Raw genomic sequence first — 27,764 nt, forward strand, 5'->3', positions numbered from 1 at the left:
CGTTCGGCTGAAGTCGATTGAAGCACCAGATGGTTCCCAGTTTGCTTTCATCATAGCAGCAGCCTTTTACATTGCACTGCTCTTTGGTGATTCCTTCGTAGCCACAATTGACTCTTGATTTTGGTTCAATAGCACATTCGACTGTGGAATACACATTTGTTTACATAAAAAATACATCTTGCAATCACAGGTTAGCAAATGAAACTGCAGATTGTCTATCAAAATCCATCAGGTTGAATTTATATTATGCGTAAATCAATTGTAGATATGTTGGCAAATCCAGAGATTACACACATTTTGGTGCATTTTCCTTCTCTGCCAAGACAGAGAAGGAAACTCCATCAAAGATAGAGTTGTCCTGCATCAGTAGCTGTTTTTTCAACTTAGCAGATATAAGGACTATGGACAAAAACACTTCAATGGAAAATCCACAAATGCCCTCCTCTGCCAGTGGATTTTCTGCGCTAGTGGAATTTCCATCTCAAAGTGTGGACACTACAGATGCACCCACAAAGTGAGAGTACACTGCCAATGACTGCATGTCTACTCTGTCAAACATGCTGGGTGAAGTAAATGTTACTAATCCTTAAGTGAAAGGCGACTCCCTTTGTTCAGCAGACTGCCACAGTAATGTCTCTAACAGAGTTAGTGGCAGATCCATCACTCAGATCAGGCAACTGATATTCAACAAGTTTTAGCATCATTTACTCAACAATGACACCATGGGTGAAGCAGCTGGAGTATTTTACATCATGGAATATCAGCCATATGCAGAACCCCAAATTAGCTATGCAGCTAAAAGTCCATGAAGGAAATCAACCATTTCCTGTGAGATTTTATTTACTGTCCTTCTTTCAAATGAGTAGGAAAGTCTCTTACATTAATGCAACAATATTTTCCTCTAGAAATCTGCTGAAAAGTCCTCCTTACACTGGACAAATACGTTACAGTTATGTCCTGAGCAAACTAGTGCTGCAATAATTGGCAGAAAAATGAAATGAGCTGTTCTGGGTAATGTGTAGTGGGTTACATATGCGTCAGATTCAGAGACTCTCGTCTCTTTACATTTTAGAATGATTGCTCATTTCCTACAAAGCACTCATTACACAGGTGTTTTATTTAATCCTACTGTTCACTAAGACTTTTTAAAAATTCAAATTATCATTCTCTTTATATAAATATTTCTCAAATTGTCTATCTTACGAATATTTACCTGACGTCATCTGACAAAGTTGTTTTGGGTATTTTCTGTTATATCATTGGGAAGACAGGGAAGGGTCCTTAATCTTTAAAACTCTATCGCGACTTATGCGTAGAGTTGTACAGAGCCCTCAGTAGTGTTCCCACAGTGCATGCACTCTCCGGGGGGTCCCTATCTACTCACCTTTGGTGTTTCCTTGGGGTCCCATCGATTCTATATCCTCTCGACATTGTCCTGACTCGAGTGGTGGTTCTTATACGACTTTCCTAGTATATGTTTTGATCCCCTCTGGTGCCCACTGTGCATTAGTGCTATAAACTGTGATTTCTTTGCTAAAGTATTGTGTGCTTTGTGTCTATTTCGGTTTAGGAACTTTTGTAATGTACTAGATAGTGTCATATAATATATACATATTATTAAAAATACTTTGTGTGGTTCTTTTCCATTTAATCTATCCTATAAGATTGCATTCTGATACAACACACTGCTTTATACTCCTTCAAGACTTGGCCTGAAGGCTGCTCTCCACAGCTACTACTTAGAGAGCATTAACAGTTGTCTAAGACCTCTTAAATCACCATAAGGGTTGTATGGACTGGTGCACGGTGCCCGCTTACATTAGTGGACATCATATACCAGGCCAGCTTATCACAGAAGGCCATAGAAGTGATACCAACTTCGAAGTATTCAAAGTCAAGCTTTCCTGTGCTGCATAGAGAGTATGCTGGAGGCCATTGTGTCAGTAGTTTCTTATGTGAATTTGGCATGTGTTCTACAAAGTGGGGTATTTCGCTGTTCAAATCTAGTCAATCATTTAATATTTCAAAAATATCCTCAACTGTTTTACAAGAAACCGGAAATTGAAAACACAGACGTCCTTCTTCTTAGCACCTTACCGTTCAGCTGAAGTCGATTGAAGCACCAGATGGTTCCCGGTTTGCTGTCATCATAGCAGCAGCCTTTTGCCTTACACTGCTCTTTGGTGATTCCTTCGTAGCCACAATTGACTCTTGATTCTGGTTCTATTGCACATTCGACTGTGGAATACACATTTGTTTACATAAAAAATACAGGTTAGCAAATGAAACTGCAGATTGTCTATCAAAATCCATCAGGTTGAATTTATATTATACATAACTCTACTGTAGATCTGTGAGCAAAATCCAGAGAATACACACATTGTGGTGCATTTTCCTTCTCTGCCAAGACAGAGAAGGAAACTCCATCAAAGAAAGAGTTGTCCTGCATCAGTAGCTGTTTTTTCACCTAGGCAGATCTAAGCACCATGGACAAAGACACTTCAATGGAAAATCCACAAATGCCCTCCTCTGCCAGTGGATTTTATGCGCTAGTGGAGGTTGCATCTCGAAGTGTGGACACTACAGATGCCCCCACAAAGTGGGAGTACACTGCCAAAGACTGCATGTCTACTCTGCCTAACATGCTGGGTGAAGTAAATGTTACTAATCCTTAAGTGAAAGGCGACTCCCTTTGCTCAGCAGACTGCCACGGTAATGACTCTAACAGAGTTAGTGGCAGATCCATCACTCAGATCCGGCAACTGATATTCAACCAGTTTTAGCATCATTTACTCAATAATGACACCATGGGTGAAGCAGCTGGAGTATTTTATGTGAGGGAATATCAGCCATATGCAGCACCCCAAAGTGTCTATGCAGTTAGAAGTCCACGCAGGATGTCCGATGTTATTTCCTGTCCTCCTCTAAATGAGAACATAAGTCTATTACATAAGTATAATAATAGTTTCCTTCAGAAATCTGCTGAAAAGTACTCTTTAAATTAGACAAATACTTTACAGTTTTGTCCTGAGCAAACTAGTGTTGAAATAATTGGTAGAAAAATGAGATGAGCTGTTCTGAGTAATGTGTTTTGGGTTACATATGCGTCAGATTCAGAGACTCTCATCACTGTACATTTTAGAATTATTGCTCATATCCTACAAAGCACTCATTGCAAAGCTGCTTTATTTAGTTCTACTTTTCACTAAGGTTTTTTCCAAATTCAAATTATCCTTCTCTTTGTATAGATATTTCTCAAATTGGCTATCTTATGAATATTTATCTGATTTGATTTGACAAATTTGTTTTCAGGATTTTCTGTTATATCATTGTGGCATACAATGATTGCTCAGTTAAATGTCATATATGAAAGCATGGATATTTGAAATATTGTCTAGCACAGCAGCTTCAAAGCCCAATCACAGTTGAAATTTGATGTGGTAAAGAAAAGTTTAGCGTGAAAACTCTACCTTTCTGAATCTTTGTTGTAAGTTCAGCAAAGGTAGATGTGAATCACTGTGATTGTTATTCTAGTCCAAGATATTTTTAGCTAGCAAGCCGTTTAGGCTTAAAGAGGAGAAATGTATCTATTTCTCCCTGTGACTTCCTTTGAAGCAAGTATGATGCATTCCACACCCCATTGAGAAAAAGGAAAATGCCTTTAAGGATTGGTTTGGTGCAGGAAGTTTCCCTTTTTCACGCAGAAAAACATTCCCTACTGTGAGGCAGGCACACTTGGCTTCCAATAATGCCTTCATGGGTTCCAGGAATTAGAAAACGTAGGCAGCAGAAATTCACCACATCTCTGTAAATATGGTGCTTTATTGATGTCTCAATAAAACGTAATGCAGCCACTGAGTTGCCTTGCTGCACTGCATGAAATGTTTATAAACCTGGACCTTTGATTCTGTCAGTGAAAAGGACCAGAATTATTACTTGATTTTCAAATGTGTTTCTCCCAGTTTAAAACTCATTTTTATAAAGATTTGGACTCTATGGGGTTTAATTACAAAGTAATGCTGAGTAAGCAATGTAGTACTTCTCTGGTACTCATTTATACATGCACATTTACATTTGTGCCAAAACACTCAAAACTGGAATAAAAATTAAACATTCACAGTCTATTCGTACACAAAAAGTAAAAATATAATGAACTGAGCCCTATTTCCAATTTCATTGACAGGCAGTTGGACGATTTAGAACTAAAAACAAACACATGTAAAAGTAGGTAAAACATAACGTTTAATGTTACTTCCCAGACCAATAAACCGTTTTGTGACTCTTGTGATGTGTTTGAGTCACTAACTGATATTGATAACTAACTGATAGGAATCAGCTATGAATAATGATTATTGAACAAGCAACTGGTTTATGTGCAGAGACTGTAACATCTGTAATGAAGCACGACAACCCACAGTCCCGGGCGAGGTTTGTTAAATGTATGCAGCAAGCTGATGGGAAATGAGTTTAGCCCTTTAGAAATGGATCATCAAGGGGCGTGGCTTCGGAGCCTCGGAAGATGACCGCTATTTCCGGGAGCTCCGTCGAGACGTGAGGTAGCGCGACGTCTACAGGCAGCAATTCTTCTCCACAAACTTCGGAACCGCATGATTTAGCGGTCGGAACTTGGGTTTGTCAGAATGCTACCACTATTTGCGCATAGGGTGAGACCAGCGGACATATTTTTATAATTATTTGTTACCTCACCGTCGCGGCCGCCATTTTGTTTTTTCAGCGCTCCAATGCTTCCCGCCTGAGGCTGTGAGACGGTGCTTGTTAGCAGCTAAATGCCCGTTTTCACTATTGCAGCCTACTTCTTTCATTTTTGGTCAGCGTTTATGTTATTTGATCCCTGGTGATGTTCGCACTGATGCCTTTTCAACTAATGTGGTTTCTGTTGCTGTTGAACACCATTTATTTCACTTCACTCCTGGATTTTTAGGCTGATACCGCCTGGACTAGAGTTCTCTAATTTTCTTTTTATTTCTTCACCAGTTTGGCTCTGTTTCCGTTTGGGGGACTCTGAGTGACTCCATTATTATAATCTTTTCTATTTGTTGCATATAAAGTGTCTCTCTTCACACAGCCACATATCACAATGCCTCGCACTAATTGTAGTGGCGCTCTTCCTTCTAATGAGGCGAGTTTAGAGGCCTACAATCCTTTTGACCTCCTACAGGATCACATCGATGATAATCTCAAAGACTCTGTTGGTTCCAAGACTTCTACTCCACCTACTCCTCGTCTAAGCGCTAAACAAGGCTCCAAAATACCTTCTGCGTCTACTTCAGGCAAATGAGTGAAAGCTAACCCACCTTCTCCTACTAATTCATCATCCTTAATATCCATGGCACTCCTTCTTGATGAAATTCGTGCTCTCAAACCACATATGGTTGAAACCAACACCCGACTTCAGAATCTGGAAGCCAATTGGTCCCTCACTGAAAAAAGAGTTCGGGACCTAGAATTGCATGTTGATTCTGTTCAAGGACTTACAAATCAAGTTCCTCTCATCTCTAAAGAGATAGAACAACTTAAACAACAGATTGAAAATTTAGAAAACCGCAACAGGCGCAATAACCTACGCATTTACGGATTAGTTGAAGGACTTGAAAGCTCTAATCCAATTTCCTTTTTTCAGTCTTTTTTGCCAACTCTTCTCGGTCTTCCTGAAACCCCTTCATTGAATATCCAACGGGCGCATCGTCTAGGTCAGATAGCTCGTTCTTCATCATCATCTACTAAACTGAGAGGAATTATTTTGTATTTTTTGGAGTATACAGATTTACTCAGAGTCCTCCATGCTGCCAAGCAACGTGGAAAAATTTCTTGGAATGATTCTAATCTTTTTTTTGCTCAGGATTATGCCAAGACAACTGCTGAACGTCGGAAAAGGTTCTTGGAGATGAGACCTGCATTACGTAGCCTAAATGCACGTTATGGTTTGTTCCACCCATGTCTCTTCAAAGTGACTTATAATAATAAAACAACTAGTTATGAACATCCAGCGCTCCTCCAACAATTTTTGAACAGCTGCAGAACGGAGTTCATGGAAGTGCCTCAGCCATGACAGACCTATTTATTTAGGTAGTATCTGTTTGTTTTGTCCTTATTAATGATTAATTTCCTTCCAAATGCATTATGTAGCATTCTGTTGTATTAATATGTTCCTTTTTCTTCCTTTCATCAGGTTGCGGTCTTGTGGTTCCTCGTTGTTTCTTGTTCTCTTCAGCTTGCCTGGAAGATGTCCCCTCCTTACTGTCTCGTCCTGAGATCTTCCGTTCAGTGTCTTATCTCCCTTATGTGGCTTCACCAACCCCGTTCTTCTTCTTTTCTTGTGGTATGCCTTTTTGTTACCATATTTTTTCATCAAATGTTTGTTTCGCTTTGTCCCTTTGTTTTTTGTTATGCGCGTTCCTTTTTACCTTTCCTTTCTATTATTTTTTCCTTTCACTTCCATTTCTGGTCCTTTTTCAATCTCTGGTATTTCTCTTCTTGCTCACCTCTAATTCTCTCTTTTACTATTTTATACTTTTATACTTTCAAGCTCCTTATTTCATTACTCTTTCTTATTTCATATTTTTCTGCTCTATTCTGTCAATATTCCTCTAGTTGCAACTTCAATCTCCCATATTATTATATGATGTTTTATTTTTTACTCTTGTACATAATTGGCTTTCTCACAGCTTTCTTGTTATAATTTATATATTTAGATGTCGTTAAATATACTTTCTTGGAATGTGAAAGGTTTGGGTTCCCCCATTAAGCGACAACGAGTTTTATCTCATTTAGCAACCTTGAAAGGAGACATTGTGTTATTGCAAGAAATTCATATAAAAGATGTTGAAGTTAACAAATTACGCCGTAATTGGGTGGGCCATGTTTTTGCGTCTCCTGGTTCAGGGAAACGTAACGGTGTTGCTATTCTCTGCCATAAGCGGTTAAATATCAAACTTATAAACCAAGACAACAATTCTGATGGTAGATGGGTTGCAGTATCTTTATTGATTGATAAAATCCCTTTAACTATTTTTAACTTGTATGCTCCCACTATACAAGACAAATTGTTTTGGACCCAGATTCTTGCTTCACTGATGCAATATACTGATGATTATCTCATTTTAGGGGGTGATTGTAACATGATTATGGATCCTATTTTAGATAGAAGGTCCAATTCCCATTTCTCACCCTCTCTCATGCACACTCAATTTACCTCTGCTATATCTCAAAGATCTCTTGTTGACTCCTGGAGACTCTGCCACCCTACACTTCAAGAGTACACGTACTACTCACCTGCTCATTCTTCCCAATCCCGGATTGACTATATTTTTATTTCCAAAGCCTTGACCCAACAGATTACCCATTCTGATATAGGCTCTATTTTAATTTCTGATCATGCTCCAGTTTGGACTTGGATAAACTTCTTAAGGCCAAATCTGCAAATTTATATTTACTTAAATCTAGTGCTAAATATTATAGCGCACAAAATAAAGCTTGCAACCTTCTTGCCAATTATCTTAAAGTTAAAAGAGACCGCACAAAAATTGAATCTATTGTCACCTCATCCAATATCACACTTCATAAAGATGAAGATATTCTGTCGGAGTTCAATAACTTTTATCAAAATCTTTATACTCCGGAATCTCCTCCCTTATTATCTGACATCGATCATTATTTGTCCTCTATTCCCTCTCCTTCCTTTCCAGAAATAGATTTTACCTCCTTAGAAGCGGATATATTTCCTAAAGATATTCTGGAATCCATTCAGGTGCTTAAAAAAGGCAAAGCTCCTGGGCCAGATGGCTTCACAATAGAATTTTATTTACATTTTTCCAATATGCTTGTTCCTAAACTTCACCAATTATTTTCATTTTTTATATCGTCCCAAAAATCTGAAGGCTCCTTTCAGGAGGTCTTAATCTGTCTTCTTCCCAAAGATAATAAGGATCATACTTTATGTAAAAATTATAGACCTATTTCTTTAATCAACCTGTATTACAAAATATTTGCAAAAATTCTAGCGCTTCGTCTCAACAAAATTGTACCTAAACTAATTGGTAAAGAACAATGTGGTTTCATTAAGGGTCGTCACCTTTCTGGCAATACTCGTCTCTTTTTCAATGGACTTAGTAAGTCCCATTCCTATCAATATTCATTAGCTGCTGTTGCATTAGATGCTGAAAAAGCATTTGACGGGGTTAATTGGCAATATATATTCTCAACTCTTGGTTGGCTTGGTTTTGGCCCGAAATTTCTTTCTTATATTTCATTATTATATTCCTTTCCTAGATCTTTTATCTTAGCTAACGGCCTTGTTTCTTCTTCGTTTCCCCTCTTCAGAGGTGTCAGACAAGGATGTCCTCTTTCTCGTCTTCTTTTTATTTTGGCATTAGAACCTTTCTTAACAAAAATTTGAATAAATAAATATATTACCGGCTTCCCTTATGGGGATAAACATCTGAAAATTTCTTCTTATGCAGACGATATTCTTTTATTCATTTCTAACCCCCAAACCTCTATTCCATCCTTTTTATCAGAAGTTTCTGATTTTGCGATCAAGTTGTATCAGGTTACAAACTTAATGTGGATAAATGTGAAATTCTCCCTCTAAATACATTTTGTTTCCATGCAGATTTTTTGGCTTCTTCTTTTCACTGGAGTCCGATTAAGATCAAATACTTAGGTTTATGGTTCAAATCCTCTATTAAAGACACTGTAACACTAAATATAAAAAATCTACAAACGACTCTAAATGACTCTACAACTCGTTGGCATCCCTTGTTTTTATCCTGGTGGGGTAGACTAGACTATTAAAATGATGTTAGTTCCAATAATTTTGTTTTACCTCTCTAATCTTCCAGTTAATATTCCTAAATCCTGCTATAAAAATATTTACTCTACATTATCAAAATTCTTATGGCAAAATAAGAAAGCTGGGATGTCATTTGCTAAACTTAAATGTCCTAAACATTTAGGTGGAGTTAATTTTCCGGATTTCACCGCATATCACACTTCATTTTTTCTTAATCATTCTGTTTCCTTATTATCTAATCATGTGTCTGATCTCACCTCTCAACCATTGTGGGTAGAGGTTGAATCCTCCTTCTTTCACCCTTTCACTTTTGAAGAATTTGTGTCATTATCCCATATTCCCAAGGAATTCTCTCTCCCTATTCTTAAAAACTCTCGAAAAATATTTTCTCCTCTCTTCCTGGATGGTCTAGATGATCACTCACGTTTCTTACAATCCCCTATTTGGTATAATCCCCCCTATTAAAGTTAGAAATAAGACACTTTTTTGGAAAGAATGGAAAGATCTCGGTCTTAATTGGACTCACCAACTTTTTCACGAAGGTACTTGTATTTCCTTCTCTATACTTCAATCCCGCTTTTCTTTACCATTATCCTTTGAATCCAAACATAGACTATTGTGTTCAGTTGCAAAAAATAGTTATAATGCCCTTTCTGATTCCGTCACTCATATCAACTCTTCTCCTCTTACTCTCCCTTATTTACTTTCTTCATCCTCTGTTCTCAAATCTATAAAAAGTTACAGGATACCTCTAGCACTCGAGATAAATCTAAAGTAGAAAATGATTGGGAATCAGATTTAGAGGAATCATTTTCTATTTTAACATGGCAAAAAATTTGGACCAAGATAAGGAAATCATCTAGAGCAGCAAACACAACTCAAACGGTATTTTTTATATATAATAGACTCTTGATCACTCCTGCCAAATTACATATAATTGATCCCTCTATTCCCTCTACCTGCTGGTCTTGCTCAGCTACACTGGCAGATCTTAAACATATGTTATTTACTTGTCCGGCGATCTATAAGTTTTGGACAAGTGTGTGGAAGCAAATTAATAATATTTTCTCTACCCATTTCCCCTTTACTTTTTCACATATTTTTTTAGGAGGTCTTTCAGCGATATGGTCTTCCTCCATTACTAACACATCTATTATTGATTTACTTATAGCTGTAGCGTTTCAACAAATCACTAAATCTTGAAAGAATGCCACAAATGATTCTTTCCAAGCCTGGTGGTATGGGGTTTGTTATCATCACAGATTAGACAGGGCCTACGTTTATCTCATCACACTTGCTATTAATCATGACTTATTATGGTTACCCATCACAAATTTTTTAAACATATCTGCTCAATCCTTACCTTTGCATACACCTTGCACAGAAGAAGTTCCCAAACCTCAGTGAAATTATTCCTGATGGTTGCATATATATTATGTCTTATGTTTATATTATGCATCTTTATTAGAGGATTTTTTGTATACCAATTGTTACATTTTCAATTAATATGTTTTGTTCTATCAATTGATATTTTCTTCCCTTCTCACTTCTATCCCTTTCCCCACTTTCTTCATTTCTTCCCCTCGTTTATGACATTTTTTGCATTTCTACTATATTTAGATATTATGTTCTATTGTTATTCTGTTGTAATTGACATCCAATAAACTTTCCTTTAAAACTTAAAAAAGAAATGGATCATCAACAAATGTCCCTAGTGTATGGTATTGAGGTACCCAGGACATAGGTGCACCAGGGGTCCCCCATGGGCTGAAGTATGTATTATGCCAACCACTGGAGACCAATCAATTTGTAACTATAGGCCTGCCATTGCAGCCTGTGTAAACTAGTACTAGCATCACTTACGAAAGATATAGGCTTCCCTATATCTAAGGTCACTGCACATAAAACCTATAAGTCACCCCTAATGCAGGCCTTTCAATCCTGAAGGCAAGGTGCTCGGTTCTAAGTGTGAGGGTGCCACTGCATCAGCAGGACCACCCCTACAACCTTCAGAATCCATTCTCCCAGGTTGTAAGTGAGACAGCCATATAAAATATAGAGGGGCACAGCGTCATTATGCAATGGCCATCACAAAACTGGCTGTAACATACCCTATTATGTTTGGTATCAAATATGTTGGAATCATACCCCCACACCGTAAATTGTGAAAACTAGCTCTGAAGTGTCCCCACTCGAAAATTGATTTCCGGGCCATCTAGCTAAGTCAAAAACGTGAAGGATCGTGGTTGTAGGAGATGAGGATCTGCAGTTATGTTGCCCCCACTTTTTTTCTGATGTTAACACTGGTTTCTGGCTATAGTCTGGCTGGGTCCCTGCTAATCAGGGTCCCAGTCTTTCTGTTCTCTCTAAACAACTTGGATTGGATACTGTGGTACCTTATGAGCCCCTAGTATATGGTACCCTAGATACCAAGGGCATAGGTACTTCACAGGCCTACCAGGGGCTGAAGCATGTATTATGCCACCCCTGGGAAGCAGACTAAATCTGACACCACAGGCCTGCTACTGCAGCCTGGGTGCGGTGGTGTTAGCACTCCTCACTGAGATATAGGTTCCTTATATCTCACCTTACACACAAATATAAGCCTATCAGTTACCCCTAAGGCAGGCCGTGTCAATCCTGAGGGCAGGGTGCTTGGTTTACATGTGAGGGGGTGCCTCTGCCTGAGCAGGGACCCTCTGCAGCGCTCAGAGTCTATTCTCTGTGGCTGTTTGTGGATGCGGTTAAACCATATACTCTTAAGTGCATTATAACCTCGTGGTAAATGCTAACTCTGGGATGGCTGCATCAAAACATGTTGTGTTTGGTGTCAAACGCTTTGGAATCATACCCCCACACCAGTAACTGGTGTGGGAGTATGATCCCACCCTTCTAGAGGGATAGGCATGTACCTACTGTGGAAACACGGTAGAATCCTGAAAGAGCACTGGCATCACAAAATGGATGCCACCAGCACAGACACTGGGCTGCCCTCCTGCTGCTGACCGAAACTCACAGTGGAGGAGGTCCAACAATAGGCATCCTGTCACAGGGAGGTGTCACCACCTTCCAGACAGGATTTTGTGTATTGGGGCTGGGTGGGTGCACTCCTAGAGTGCTTCAAAATCCTGCACTGGGGGAGCAGTAGGCTCTGAACCGGTTTGAGCTGGCATATGCAGAGAGGAGGAAGAGAAGTTTATACATTTGGGGATCCGAAGGGTCCTGATGAATGCCGGAGTGAACCAACACTGTGGGCACATATCAGACGGCAGAAACATGTCAACACGATTGCAGTAAGCAGGACTGAAGGAAATCTTAGTCTTCTCCTATCACCAATATTCTTCATGTTTTTAACTTAGCCAGATAGCCCAGGATTTTTTTGTTTCGAATGGGAACACATCAGAGCTAGTTTTAACCTTCATTGCACTTTTCTTCGGTGATCTCAATTAATATGTTAGCATTGTTTTTCTCACCCTTTTGCTCCACCCCAGGCTATGGTCTGCGCAAGGGTGTATTGAAGGAAGCCCAATATTGAAGCATGTCACAATTTTCTGAATGAGGGCAGTATTTTCTCACTGAGCATGTGCCACCTTTGTTAATACATTTCCCTACTCCTTTTGTATGTGTTGTGTTTAGTGTATTCAGGCCGGTTGGAAGCACTTGCTAGCATCACTCAAGCTGCTTGAAGGGCACACTTGGTGCCCTCCTTGCATAGTCTAGTTCAAACCAGCTCAGGAAGGCATTGGCTCCTGCTCTGGCATGAAACTGGACAAAGGACATGGGAGTATCCTCCACAATGTCCAACTCCTCGCCTGGGAAGGAACCTTATATCATCCAAACCCTTTCCTTAGGGTACTTAACGGCTTACCTGAGGGTGGGTCCGTAGATTTGTCATGAGACAAGATTCATTTCAAGACACCACTTCTACTTTGACCATTTGGGCAGTCTGGATTTCGCTGGACTTTACTCTGGGCATCCAGGCTGCAATTGGGAAGATTTCTGCTGCTTCTAATCTCGTTGCCCTACTCGTCTGCTGCAATGCATGTTCTTGTGCTCCATACAGGAACCAAGATCTTCATCCTCACCGCATCACTTGCATCGTGGGCTTGCTCCTTTTATGGGCTGCACTAGGTCCTCTTGCAGTACCAGTGTTCCGGCCTCTGGGTCCTTTTGAGGGTCACCTCTGAATTCTGTGGGCTCCCCTGATTGCTCGGTGCCTGCCCTGACTCCCCTGCTTGTGGTGAGTCACCTAGACCTTGCTGGTTCCGACACTGCTCCTTCTTCACTTTCCACATTGTTTGCAGTTGCCAAGGTTTGTTGGTGCTCTCGATGGACACCGACCCCTCAACTCTCCACATACAAGGTGGGACAGCTGATGAACAGCTCCTGGTCTTCCTAGTCTTCCACAACATTGCCTGGTCTTCAGAGCTGCAGCTACAATGTCACCGTAATCTCTCCTGCTTTACCAGACATCAGTGGGCTTTCATCTTCCGTGCCTCCTGGTCCCTACTGAGTGGCATAGGCTCTATCCCCTCGGCTTGCAGGTACTTCTCAGCTTGAATCCACCTTTGGGTTCCACTGGACACTTTCACCTTCTCCAGCAGCGTCTTCTTCCTGAAGTCCTCCTTTGAGTTCGACTGCGGTTTCCGAGACCACTTCACTCCTATGCACCTCTCTTTTCCCTGGGATAGGTAACCTGGTTCCTAAGGTATCCATTTGTGGGGTGGCTCTCCAACCTTCTGTCTTTCACAGGGTTTCTTCAGTGTCCACTGTAGAGGGTCCTTCTTTAAAATTGCAACCACGTCTTTCTCAATGACTTGCATTGATACTGCAGTTGTGTTCCCACTCTGCACACGGGCTCCGTGGGGTTCCCGGTTGCTTACCCCGGGTGGTTCATTGGTCCCCGGCACTTCTGCATCTTCTGGGCTGTGGTTCACACATGACTATTTTACAATATGGTTTGGTCTCCCCCTGGTGACCTCTATTGAAAACTATTGTGTGCATTTTGTTTATCTGCAGCTTGGAGATATCGATATGTGTTAGTGAATCTCTTATAATAAATACATATTTTTATGAATACAATGTGTGGTTCTTTTTCACTTAATCTATACCTATGAGATTATGTTCTGGTGAAACAATCTGCCTTACACTCCTTCTGGACTAATCCTAAAGGCTGCTCTCCACAGCTACCACTTACAGAGGTTTCTAATGTTGTCTAAGACAACTAAAATCACCACAGGGGTTGTGTGGATTCGTGCAGGGTGCCCACTTATATAAATGAACAAGGACACAAGTAGCCGTGCGCTTTACAGATACCCCTATAACATAACAGAACATAACATCTGGAATTATGTGTCAGTCAAGGACCATTTAATGCAACAGAAGCAGCTAAATTATGCAGCTAAAAAGGCAAATCATCTATATATTACAACACATTTCTGGCAGTATTATTCCTCTATATTGTAATTTTAACACATATTAATATTGCTTCAGCGACAGTGTATCCTAATTTGCTCCAGTTTAACACAGGATTATAGCATTTTGCAGCTGTGGCACTGTGTTTAATGCTTTCTTTCAGTAAAGTTTGATCCTTCTGAGAAAGATGAAAATTACATTGTGATTTAAGTTGCAAGTGTCCATCCATACATTTGGGAAATACATTGCAACAATAGAATTGCATGATTTCATGTCCATGACACTAGGCAAATGATTCAACATTCATAGCAGTGAAGAGCCGTACACTTTGTAGCAGTCATGCAGACAAGTATCGTAAAAGGGTTTTCCAGGTCCTGCAATCTGCAATGACATTCACTGCTTCCCCAATGTCCTTTCGTTTGGAGGTTTTACAATTAAACCAAGGTTTTTCTCCTCCATATAAAAAAATGATATTGACTACTGATGTACGTTACTTGTCACCATAATGTGATCTGAAACACCTCTATTTTGTAGAGGACTCAGACTTTTGTGACTTGTCTAGTCACAATAAAGAAGTCCAGTAAATTTCAACCAGTTGACCAATATATACAGAACTGCTGTGTAGTGTAGGCTAGAAAGGTTTAATAATGTGGTTTAATTATCAGTGGTACATTAAAGTTATCTTTTGAAGTCACAAATTCCTAGATCGATCTATACAGCAAAGTTTATTTTTTAAATGAAAAAAACATGATAGAACCTTTTTATAATCAAATGAATTTCTAGTTCAAGACACAGATCCTGAATGAAGTTTGTTACTGGAAATAGATCTAAATGAAAGCTTGCTAATATTATGAATGAATGAAAGAATGAGGGATTTATAAAGCGCACAGCTACTCTAAGAGTGTCCCACCACTAGGCAGGTAGCACATATCTCGGCATGTGATTGACTAGTCTTTGAACTTTGAACAGGGAAGCAGTGTAATTCATCTGCTCGGCATACAGAGGATACAGCAAGACTTTGTGACCACTACTGAGATCTGAAACTTGAGGGTTAACTTATAATCCATTAGGACCCCTACATTTCTCACTTTGTCATTTGGGTTAGACCCAGCAAATGGGTAGGCCAGTGCCCTAGACAGCCCTGATTGTCAGGGTTGCAATATAGACCCATGACCCATGACCAGACCAGGTCTCCTGCCTCCACTGCCCCCAGACCCTCACCGAAACCCCGGCCTCCAACACTGCTGATGCCAGCACCGGCGACACCCTAAAATGCATCCTCCTCAACGTACGCTCCGTACACAAACACGCCATGGAAATCTGGAGCCTACTCAACTCTCTCTCGCCCGACATCGCCTTCTTCACAGAGACCTGGACCAACGCATCCTCTGCCCCCGCCATTAGCACCGCCATCCCAGACAGATACAAGATACAGAGGAAATACCACCCCAACCACCCATGTGGGGGCTTCACCATCACCCACAATAGCACCCTCCGCCTCACCACCTCCAGCGAAACCTTCCCCTCCGCTCAACACCTGCACTTCCAGATTCAGACCACCCCCAAAGCCATAAACCGAGGAACCCTTGTCTAAAGGTTCCCTGGCCCCCGAACACCCTTTGTCATCACCAACTTCATTGCACCCCATGCCATTGCCTCAACAAGCTGCATACTCATTGGAAACCTGAACTTCCACCTCGACAACCCTAGCGACCCCAACTCTACTATCCTTCGTGACAACCTCGCCAGCATTGGACTTAAACAACATGTCAACACACCAACCAACAGAGCAGGACACACCCTCGACCCCATCTTCGCGGCAGGAAACAGCGTCCAATTCAGCCACACAAAGCAGCCACCATGGACCGACCACCACTGGGTGCACTTCATCATCAACAAACCAAGGGCACCTAAATCAGCCCCACGACCACCATGGAGGAACTTGACTCCACCCTCACCCAAGACAACCACACCTGGGCATGGGACACAAACGACGCAGCCAGAGAACCTCTTACCTGGATCTCCAACTGCGCTGATGAGCTCGCTGCGCAATGCAACCCTGATAGACAACGCCCCAGGAAAGCCGCCTGGTTCAACACCGCTCTCCAAGAAGCCAGACGGAGCTGCAGACGCCTGGAGAACAACTGGAGAAACACAAAGACAACCGAAAACCACACCACCTACAAGGACGCCATGAGGCACTACCACAACCAGATCAGAGCCTCCAAGAGGAACTTCATCCACAACAAAATCCTGATCAACTCCACCAACTCCAAGGAACTTTTCAGTGTCATTCAAGAATTCACCAACGCATGCAGCAAAGCCACAGACATCAACCCATCCCAAGGCCTCTGCGACAAGCTTGGAACCTATTTCCACCTCAAGATCAAAAACCTCTATGACAACTTAATTGACCATCCACCAGGCGCCACAGATGGCCCCTCACCCCCCAGAAACATGATCCAGCCCACCATCTCCAAATGTACACCGATCACGGCCGAAAAAACTGCCTAAACCATGAAAAGCATCCACTCGGGGGCCCCCACCAACCCCTGTCCCGCTCACATCTTCCACAGAGCCGCGGCCGCCATCGCACCCAAACTACAACACACCATAAACACCACCTTCAAAACAGGCACCTTCTCTGATGACTGGAAGTGCGCAGAAGTAAGACCCCTGCTCAAGAAGCCCACAGCTGACCCCACTGACCTCAAGAACTATTGGCCCATCTCACTCCTCTCCTTTACAGCCAAAGTTGCAGAGAAAACAGTCAACAGGAAACTGACACAATTCATTGAAGAGAACACCGTCCTCGGCCCTTCCCAATCCGGACTCCGAAGAAACCACAGCGCAGCGACCACCCTACTCGCTGCCACAGACGACATCCGAGCCCTCCTGGACCAAGGGCACTCTGCAGCACACATCCTACTTGACCTATCAGCAGCATTCGACACTGTCTCCACTGAACACTAGTTGCCAGTCTACACGATGCAGGCATACAAGGAACAGCCCTGGACTGGATCCGATCATTCCTCACCGGAAGAAGTCAAAGGATCAGACTCCCACCCTTCCTCTGTGACCCCACAAAAATCACCTGCGGAGTCCCACAGGGTTCATCACTGAGCCCCCCCTCTTCAACATCTACATGGCCCCCCTCGCAGCCATCGTCCGACAACACGGCCTCAACATCTTATCCTACACCGATGACACCCAGCTCATCCTCTCCCTCGCCAAAGACCCCACCACTGCCAAACTCGACTTCCAGAAAGGAATGCAAGATTCTGCAGTCTGGATGACAAACAGCTGCCTGAAGCTCAACACCGAGAAGACAGAAGTCCTCAGTACCACCCCTTCAGCATGGGACAGCAACTGGTGGCCGACCGCCCTCAAAAGCCCACCTACCCCCTCAGACCACGCCAAGAACATGAGCATCATACTCGACTCATCACTCACCTTGAACCGACATGTCAACGCAGTCACCTCCAGCTGCTTCAACACCGTCTGCATCCTGCGCAATACCTTCAAGTGGATCCCCCCTGAGTCAAGGAAGACAGTCACCCAAGCACTCATCACCAGCAAACTGGACTATGGAAACGCACTCTATGCCGGCATCAACAAGTCGCTACTCCGCAAACTCCAGACAATTTAGAACACCGCCAACAGACTTGTCCTCAGCATCCCCCAACACGAACACATCAGCCAACAGCTACGAAGTCTCCACTGGCTCCCAGTGGAGAAAGGAGTCACTTTCAAAATCGTCACTCACTCCTACAAATGCCTACACAACAACGGACCCAAATACCTCAGCGTCAGAATCAACTTCCACATACCCAAAGGAAACCTTCGATCTTCCAACCTCACACTGGCCAAAACACGGCGCATCCACAGAGCCAGAGCAGGCAGAAGATCCTTCTCTCACTTTTAGCCAAGACCTGAAATGAGCTACCGGCATACATCAGACGTGCCCCCTCCCTGAACACCTTCAGGAAGACCCTTCAGACCTGTCTCTTCGGCTAAACAGATCTGCGGACCGCCTCCCCCTCAGCGCCTTTAGACCCTCACCGGTGAGTAGCACGCTTACAATTCCTTGATTGATTGATTGATTGATAGAGCGTTGGATTTGAACCAGTCTAATACTGCCGTCATGCAGGCTGCAAAATTTTCCTTAGCCTTAAGGTCATTTTTGTTATATGTAAGCAGCAGTTCATCCATGTAGGAAACTTCCTGGATGCCGAAGGACTCCATGAGGTTACCCAGTGGGATCACATATATAATAAAAAGAGAGGGGCTCAGGGCCGCTCCCTGGAGAATGCCGTATTTGATTGATTTTGATTCAGAGCGGAATGGTTTGAGCCAGATATCTGTTCTCTATCGTTTATAAAGGATTCTAGCCAGGCTAAGGCCTTGTCCTCCACCCCAATAGTGGTGAGGTGATTTTCCGAGAGGATCAGTTCAGGGTGGCATTGATCTTGGCGTCTAGTGTGAAATTAATGGAATCAATAATCTCCATCAGTGCGGATTCAGTGCAAATCAGGGGTCTGAAGCAAGATTGTGAGGTTTGAAGAAGGTTGAAAGTTTCTTGGAACGACATTAGCTGAACATTCACTGTTTTTCTACTATCTTAGAGGCTCCTGGGAGCAGGGACATTGGTCTAAAATTACAAAGAGTTTCTGGGTTTGAGTTAGGCCTTTTCAGCAGAGGGATGAAGTTTGCCCTTTTCCATGCAAGGATACATGACATGTACAATCCAAATTGAGGGACTCTATTACAGACAAACAGTCATGCTGCACACAGGTATCTTCAGGACATTGTGTAATCCACAGATATGATATGGATCACCTTTCCAGATTTTCAAGAAAGCATTAAGAATACAAATTAGATATTTTGTTTGTTAGCGTATTTTATGTGAATATTGTAGAAATTTGGCTGAATCCAGCATTCCTGGACCTTAGAGGGAAACACCAGCTTTATACCTTTCATGAGCATGTTTACATTTATATTCATGTTTAGCAATGTAAGAAATAGCCATTAACACATCAGTTACTAAACCTTTTAGAAAGGCAATTGGTTATGTAAAATGAACTTCTGCCATATGTTTTAGACTCTCAAAATAATTGCCTGGCTATTTATGATTAAATACACTTTTCTGTAGTGTTTCATATCACACTCCTGCCATTTCTGAGCACTGGAAATAACATCTGTTACATTGACCAATTTATTGGGATCCGGTTTTCTAACTGCAGAACAAAGTACAGAACAAGTGAGGGCCACATTTAGAGTTTGGAGGCTAGGATACTCCGTTAAAGCGTGATGAATATCTTGTTTGCGTTACTTATTGTGCCATAAGCTTTGGTAGACTGCATAAATTGATTAGTTAATCCCTAATATATTGGTAAATAGAGTGCACTCGATACATTTTCATTGGTCTTAGAAGATTCTTTAACTGTTTGTAGGCAAGTGAGACACTCAATGGGTCGAGCCTTACAACAGATACTCTACTGCTGAATCAGAGAGGACGTATGCCATTAGTTTCAAGAGCTGATATGAAATGTGCCAACAGAGAAATCAAGCCACCAAAATGACTTTAATTATTAAAAGGTTCGTCTTTTTCTAGCTAAGTCTGTGATAGTAAGCAAGACAATTCATATTAGAAACAACTATCATAACAAGTCTGTTGATTGGTCTCCACATTATCTTCCCCTTGGATGTTATGGACTTTTGCTAGCACCATCCAGACTGCACCCCTAAACACTTCTTATTATGACATACCAATTTGTGTATGCCTTCAAATTCTTATAAAACTAACTGTGCAGATTTCATTCTTTAATGAACATACTGTCAGAACCCATCTTCGCTCGGCACTAAGCAAGAGATCAATAAATATCATCACTCTAAGAGGCCCCCGTCATAGTCAACCAAGGGTGCAGAGCAATTTAAGAAATATCAGGCGGAATACTAAGATGGCCGCCATTGAGGTAATTCAGGGTCAGCAGTCTAGTGTTGTGTCACAGGTGGCCCTATCAGAATGTCACGAGGTGCTCCCTCTGGAATCTCGCACTTCACCTAAGTTTCCAGAGGGACCGGCAGCGGAATTTGGTATGGCGTAAAACCAGTTTGTCAGGGTAGAGGGCGTCGTTACCATCAATTAGTTTCCGTTGTGTCAAGACTTTATCTCTTCAGTGCCGGTTGTGGAGCAGTTACCAAAGTCCACGTAAGACTGTTCTGTTATTTTGAGTATTGAAGCATTGTAAATTTACCGCGTAATTAGTTGCGAGGTAGTAGTCGACCCAGCGTTTTGAAAGAAGTTCTCTGTGAAGTAACAGTGTTGCCGTGTGTTTATAGAGCTGCGTTTTTAGAGGAATTTACTGTGAAGCAACAGTGTTGTCCTGAGCAATTAAGCAGCGCTTAAGAGGAATTCTCTTTTTAAAGAAACTATTATTGCACTTGCGATTAGTTGAGTAAGGAGGCTTAAGTGGAAGGAAGCCAGAATATAGAGTTGCATTTAGGTACCAAGAAGAATATACTTACTGTTATCTGGGTTTCCGGTTGTTAAGGATTCTCTGGAAATTCTTTCTAGAAGAAAGAGGGCAAGATATATATATTAGACAAAAAGAAGCATATACTGAACAAGATATTAATTAAAGCTTAACACAAAAAGATATAAAGGTAAGAAATATAATTCACTACGTAAATAGAAAGAAAAATTACAATAAATCAGGAATTCATGAGTATTGCTGTTTACAGAAATAACAAGGTGATTACCACTAACACCATTTAAGAAGAGAGTCACAGACCAAGTAAACACCACATATGTAATGAAGTATAAAATGACTACTGATAATTAGAGCTTATTGTATAACAGTGTTACTTGAAAATTCTGAAATCTGTTCCAGATTCACCCAGAACACACTAGGGCAGAACCAGACCTAGACACATGTTCAGAAAGAAAGGAAGACCTGGTAATACTTGGCAGTCTCTTCTCTTTCCCATTCCCCTTTCCCCCCCTGAGGGTCTCCTAGTCGTGTAAGTTCACCTCTTGGCGGCAGGAGAGTTTTGGAGTGGCATTGGGACCTGCGTCATTCTATTCACTTGCAAGTGGGCTGAAAGGCTATTCTGACACATAACACCTTAATTGAACCTGAAGCTGTCCTTCTTTTGGCTACCCTTCCACTGAACAGTCCTACAGAATTCTACACTGCCACAAAAGGGAGCAGCTAGCTACGGGTATTTGACACAGGTCTCACTCTTTTCAAGGCCGCTCACTGTCACTGTCAAATCATTTGATATTTTGTGATACTGTCTCAAAACGGCGGGTAACTTTAGACACCAATAGTTGTCATCATGAGACCATCATATTTGTGAACTGAGACTGATAAAACATATAAAGAAGGTGTAGGAAAAGAGCATCTGCTTCTTTAGGTTACCCCTTATTTTTGCTTGATGTGATACTCTTTTTGACTAGGACCCCAGTCTATCTGCTTTCTCCCTTAACTGGTGAGCTCAGTACTTAGGTACATCCCAGAATGGATACTGGGGTACCCATGTCACTCCCTAGCATAGGCACCCCGAGGTTTTCCATGGGCTAAAGCATGTATTATGCCACCCTTGGGAGACCATTCAAATTGGAACTAAATCCCTGCCATTGCAGCCTGTGTAAGTTGGTGCTTGAACCACGTACTAAAGATATAGGTTTTCTATATCTTGGGTCACTGCACTAAAAACCTAAAAGTCTCCCCTATAGCAGACCTTCACAATCCTGAGGGTAGGGTGTTTGGTTCTAAGTGAGAGGGCGCATCCAGTGTAAGAAGGACACTCCTGCAGCGTACAGAGTCCATTCTCCCGGGTTGTCAGTGAAGTCACCATATTCTATATAGAGGGGTACCACGTAATTACATGATGACAATCTCGAAACTGGTTGCAATGAAAACCTATCATACTTGGTATCAAACATGTTGGAATCATACCCCAACACCATAAACGGTGTGGGAGGTATGATTCCAAGCACTGGAAGAGCCCTCCATTGGGCTCTCAGTGTATCCAGTACCAGCCTTCTTTCCCAGACAGCAACAAATGGTTGCTGCCGACCAGAGACACATTTCTACCCTCCTGCTACTGAGCCAAGCTTGAGCAGAGGAAGGTGGAACAATTGGCATCCTGTCACTGGTAGGTGTGACCACCTCCCAGACATGATTTAGTGTATTAATGCTGAGTGGGTGCACTTGCCAGGGACATAAAGTCTGCATGAGGGACACATTTGGTGTCCCTGTTCACGGTCCAGTTCAAACTAGTCCAGGGAGCAGTTGCTCCCGCTCTAGCCCAAAACTAGACAAAGGACATGGAAGTAATCTCCCCCCTGTCCAGACCTTCCCCTGGGAGGGTCCCCTGAATCATCTCAACCCTTTCCCTAGGTTACTTAAGGGCGTACCTGGGTGTAGGTCCCTAGATTCATCGTGGGGCAAGATTCAATTCCAATACCACTTCAACTTTGACCGTCCGGACACTCTGGACTTCGCTGGACTTTGCAAGGGCCCAACTTTGTCCCCCTGCTTGTCTGCTGCATTGTCGGTGTCTGTGCTTTATACAGAAACCCTCCAAGGCCTGTGGAGCATCAAATACACTTGAAGGAATCTCCCTTGAAGTGAAGGAGTCACTTTCCAGCAATCGCAAGCACCTCAACACTGCTGACAGGTCTGCTGATCCCAAGCTCCTGTGGACTCCGAAGGGTTAAACAACACAAGTGGTGCTTTACTACGTCCCTCCAGGCCCGAGCTGTCCTCTCACCGCGTTTGAGCCCAGTATCCTTCGTACAGGCTGCAATAACTGAACCCCTAAGCACTGAGTACTTTTGCAATGGCAAACGCTTATTGGCAACTTTGCAACAAGTGCATCGAGCTCCAAGTAGCCTAAACCTCCGGAAACTTCTACTTTCAAGATCTTCAACCACATCACATTGTGTACACCCTGGCCTGCTGCTTTGATAAGCTGCCCGAGGTCTTCCTGTGACTTCAGTGCCTCCAGCCTGTGAGTCCTGTGGAGGGTCATCTATGACTTCTTTGGGCTCCCCCAATTACTTGGGGCTTGCCCTGATTCTCCTGCTCTTGGTGAGTCTCCTGGACCTTGGTGGTCCCACCTTTGTACTTTCCTAACTTCCTGCTTGGATTGCATTTACCAAGACTTGTTTGTGCTCCCACCTGAAACAGACCCCTCAGCACTTGACATCCTTTGTGGAACAGCTTGTATCCAGCTCCTGGTTATCCTAAGCATCGCCTGGTCCCCACAGCTACAGAGTCAAGGTCATCAACATCATCCGTGAAGCACCTGACAGTGGAGCGTATTCGTCTTCCATGTCTCCTGGTCACTCCTGAGTGACATAGACTCTGTCCCCTCTGCGTTCAGGTACTCTTCTTCAAGAATCAACATTTGCATTCCCACAGCCAGTATCTCCTCTTCCATCAGCAGCACTTTTCTGAAGTTCTCCATTCGGTTCAACAGCGGTTTCAGACACCACTTCACACCTATGCACCCGGCTTCCCTGGTATAGGTAACGTGGGTACTAGGGTATCCACGGGTAAGGTGCCTCTACAACCTTCGGTTTTTATGGTGTTTCTTCAGGGTCCACTGGGAAAGGTCCTTAATCTTTACAAATCCAACCGCGACTTACACGTAGAGTTGTACGGAGCCCACGGTCGTGTTCCCACACTGCAAGCGCTCTCCGGGGGGGTCCCTATCTACTCACCTTGGGTGGTTTTGTTGGGGTCCCAGCGATTGTACGCCCTCTCGACATTGTCCTGACTCGAGTCGTGGTTCTTATACCACTTTCTTAGTATATGGTTTGGTCCCCCACTGGGACCAACTGTGCCTTAGTGCTATTTACTGTGATTTATTTGATAAAGTATTGTGTGCTTTGTGTCTATCACCATGTAGGAGATACTGTAACATACTAGGTAGTGTTATATAATAAATACATATTATTGACAATACTTTACGGTTCTTTTTCATTTAATCTATACTATAAGATTGCATTCTGGTAAAACAAGCTGCTTTACACTCCTGCAAAACTCAGCCTGAAGGCTGCTCTCCACAGCTACCACTTGGAGAGCTTTAACGGTTGTCTAAGACCTCTTAAATCACCATAATGGTTGTCTGTAATGGTGAAAGGTGTCCACTTACATTAGTGGACATCATATACCAGGCCAGCTTCTCACAGAAGGCCTTACAGGTGATATCAACTCTGAATTATTTAAAGTCAAAGTTTCCTGTACTGCATAGATAGTATGGTGGAGGCCATTGTGTCAGTAGTACCTTATGTGAATTTGGCATGTACTCCACAAAGGGGGGGGGATTTCGCTGTCCAAATCTAGTCAATCATTTGATATTTCAAAATAGCCTCAATTGTTTAACAATATAACGGAAATTGAAAACACAGACATCCTTCTTCTTAGCACCTTACCATTCGGCTGAAGAGGATTGAAGCACCAGATGGTTCCCGGTTTGCTGTCATCATAGCAGCAGCCTTTTACATTGCACTGATCTTTGGTGATTCCTCCGTAGCCACAGTTGACTCTTGATTTTGGTTCAATGGCACATTTGACTGTGGAAAACACATTTGTTTACATAAAAGATACATCTTGCAATCACAGGTTAGCAAATGAAACTGCAGATTGTCTATCAAAATCCATCAGGTTGAATTTATATTATACGTAACTCAATTGTAGATATGTTGGCAAATCCAGAGATTACACACATTGTGGTGCATTTTCCTTCTCTGCCAAGACAGAGTTGGAAACTTCATCAAAGATAGAGTTGTCCAGCGTCAGTAGTTGTATTTTCACCTAAGCAGATCTAAGCACCATGGACAAAGACACTTGAATGGAAAATCCACAAATGCCCTCCTCTGCCAGTGGATTTTCTGCGCTAGTGGAATTTCCATCTCAAAGTGTGGACACTACAGATGCACCCACAAAGTGGGAGTACACTGCCAATGACTGCATGTCTACTCTGCCTAACATACTGGGTGAAGTAGATGATTCTAATCCGTAAGTGAAAGGCGACTCCCTTTGTTCAGCAAGCTGCCACAGTAATGACTCCAACAGACATAGTGGCAGCTCCATCACTCAGATCAGGCAACTGATATTCAACTGCTTTTAGCATCATTTACTCAACAAGGACACCATGGGTGAAGCAGCTGGAGTATTGTATGTCGTGGAATAACAGCCATATGCAGCACCCCAAAGTAGCTATGCAGCTAGAAGTCCACAAAGGAAATCAACCATTTCCGTTGAGATTTTATTTACTGTCCTCCTTCAAATGAGTAGGTAAGTCGCTTACATTAATGCAACAATATTTTCCTCTAGAAATCTGCTGAAAAGTCCTCCTTACACTGGACGAATACGTTACAGTTATGTCCTGAGCAAACTAATGCTGCAATAATTGGCAGAAAAATGAGATGAGCTGTTCTGGGTAATGTGTAGTGGGTTACATATGCGTCAGATTCAGAGACTCTCGTCTCTTTACATTTTAGAATTATTGCTCATTTCCTAGAAAGCACTCATTACACAGGTGTTTTATTTAATCCTACTGTTCACTAAGACTTTTTCCAAATTCAAATTATCGTTCTCTGTGTGTAGATATTTCTCAAATTTGCTATCTTACGAATATTTACCTGATGTCATCTGACAAAGTTGTTTTGGGTATATTCTGTTATATCATTGGGAAAATTGGGAAGGGTCCTTAATCTTTAAAACTCCAACCGCTACTTATACGTAGAGTTGTATGGAGCCCGCAGTAGTGTTCCCACAGTGTATGTGCTCTCCAGGGGGTCCCTATCTACTCACCTTGGGTGGTTCCTTGGGGTCCCATCTATTCTACATCCTCTCGACATTGTCCTGACTCGAGTGGTGGTTCTTATACGACTTTCTTAGTATATATTTCGATCCCCTCTGGGGCCCACTGTGCATTAGTGCTATTTACTGTGATTTCTTTGCTAAAGTATTGTGTGCATTGTGTCTATTTCGGTGTAGGAACTTTTGTAACGTACTAGATAGTGTCATATTACCTACTGGCGGTCGCCAGTAGGTAGTTATAGTTAGGACCACGTTTCCATAGGAAATCCACAACATTCTATTTTGAATAACTTTGGCGCCGGTCGACGAATCCTCGCAAATTTTTCAAAATAGGTGGGGCGCTACGCTCCGCTCCTACCCTGAAAGTCTCGGGGTGATTCGTCAAGCGGGGGCTGAGATAAAAGGGGGGTCCCAAAACGCGTTTTTCCCATGCATTTTTCCATAGGACCTTTAGACAGGGCTACAGCCCGAACGGCTGAACAGAATTACTAGAAATTTGGCAGAGAGGTAGTCCTCAGGTCAAGGAAGTGCCTTTTGTAGGTTTGGTGTAAATCTGTTCAGTAGATTCTGAGAAAATAGCCTTTAAATCAATATATATCTGAGCCAGCTTACGGTGCGCTTACGGTACGCTTACCGTACGCGTACGGTGGCGTGCGCGAGCGCGATTCTGATTGGCTGTTACATCTAAGTAAACATTCGAATCGGTCGAAACCAGGAAGCGGCGGCCGCCATTTTCTCTCTCGCACTCTGAGGGGGGGCTGTAAACAAAGGCAAAAAACATATAAAGGGGCTGTTTAGACAGCGCCCATGCACATAGCCATGTTAGTTGAGTCCTCAAAGATCCCCCAAGGCCAAAAACGGTAAATTTTTATTTTTTGAAAATTTCGCCGATTACGCTTACCGTACGCGTACGGTGCGCTTACGCTAAAAATTTTAATAAAAAAAAAAAACACTCTCTGTGCATGGCATATTATTGTCATCACTTACAAATTAAATTTAACAGATTACCTATCACAAGGAAGCGCATAATATGTCCTCCATGTGCGCACGATGCGTAACGTGGGCACGCGGTGCGCGTAGCGCACTGCATGCCCACCTTGCGTGTACGGCACTAACTGCGTAAAGTGGGCGCGCGGTGCGCGAAGCGCACCGCGTGCTCACTGTGTGCGCACGGTGCGCGAAGCGCACCGTGCGCGCACGGAACGAACTGCGTTAAGTGGGCGTGCACGCCACGAATGGCGTAAAGTAAATTAGCATTTAAAAAAACGTACAAATTCACTTAAAAAACCATAGGTTTCACACACGTTATAGTTAGGAATTAGCATTTAAAAAACCTTGCTAATTCAATGAAAAAACCATAGGTTTCACACATGTTATAGTTAGCTGGAAATTTTACTGATAAAAAACCAATGAAATTCCCCCGTTATAGTTACTGTAGGCAACTATAACTCACGCGACCGTAATCCTCTGCTGATGACATATGTGTCTTTATGAAAAAAAAAAATTTGTAAAATATGTATAGCTAAAATTTAATGGAAGAAGACATGGGCAAATAAGTGTCTAAATACAGTATTAGCATCAGCAGAGGATTGCGGTCGCGTGAGTTATAGTTGCCTACAGTAACTATAACGGGGGAATTTCATTGGTTTTTTATCAGTAAAATTTCCAGCTAACTATAACATGTGTGAAACCTA

General features: G+C 42.4%; 1 protein-coding gene and 1 long non-coding RNA gene across 2 annotated transcripts in view; both read right to left on the reverse strand.

The window, feature by feature from the left end:
• On the reverse strand, nt 1-24,813 carry LOC146829997 (uncharacterized). Its single transcript, XR_014961345.1, has 4 exons — nt 24,678-24,813; nt 20,756-20,800; nt 2,098-2,238; nt 1-141 (listed from the first exon to the last, which is right to left on the reverse strand). It is a non-coding gene; the product is annotated as an uncharacterized LOC146829997 (long non-coding RNA).
• A 764-nt stretch (nt 24,814-25,577) lies between these two features.
• The window catches only part of LOC146829998 (uncharacterized), a 129,920-nt gene continuing 127,733 nt past the window's right edge, over nt 25,578-27,764 (reverse strand). Inside the window, exon 19 of the mRNA XM_085603681.1 lies at nt 25,578-25,648. Coding sequence (XP_085459807.1) covers nt 25,578-25,648 — 71 coding nt within the window. The remainder of the gene's footprint in view (nt 25,649-27,764) is intronic.

This window comes from Triturus cristatus, chromosome 5_1 (assembly GCF_964204655.1).
Source record: "Triturus cristatus chromosome 5_1, aTriCri1.1, whole genome shotgun sequence".
NCBI classification, from domain to species: Eukaryota; Metazoa; Chordata; class Amphibia; order Caudata; family Salamandridae; genus Triturus; species Triturus cristatus.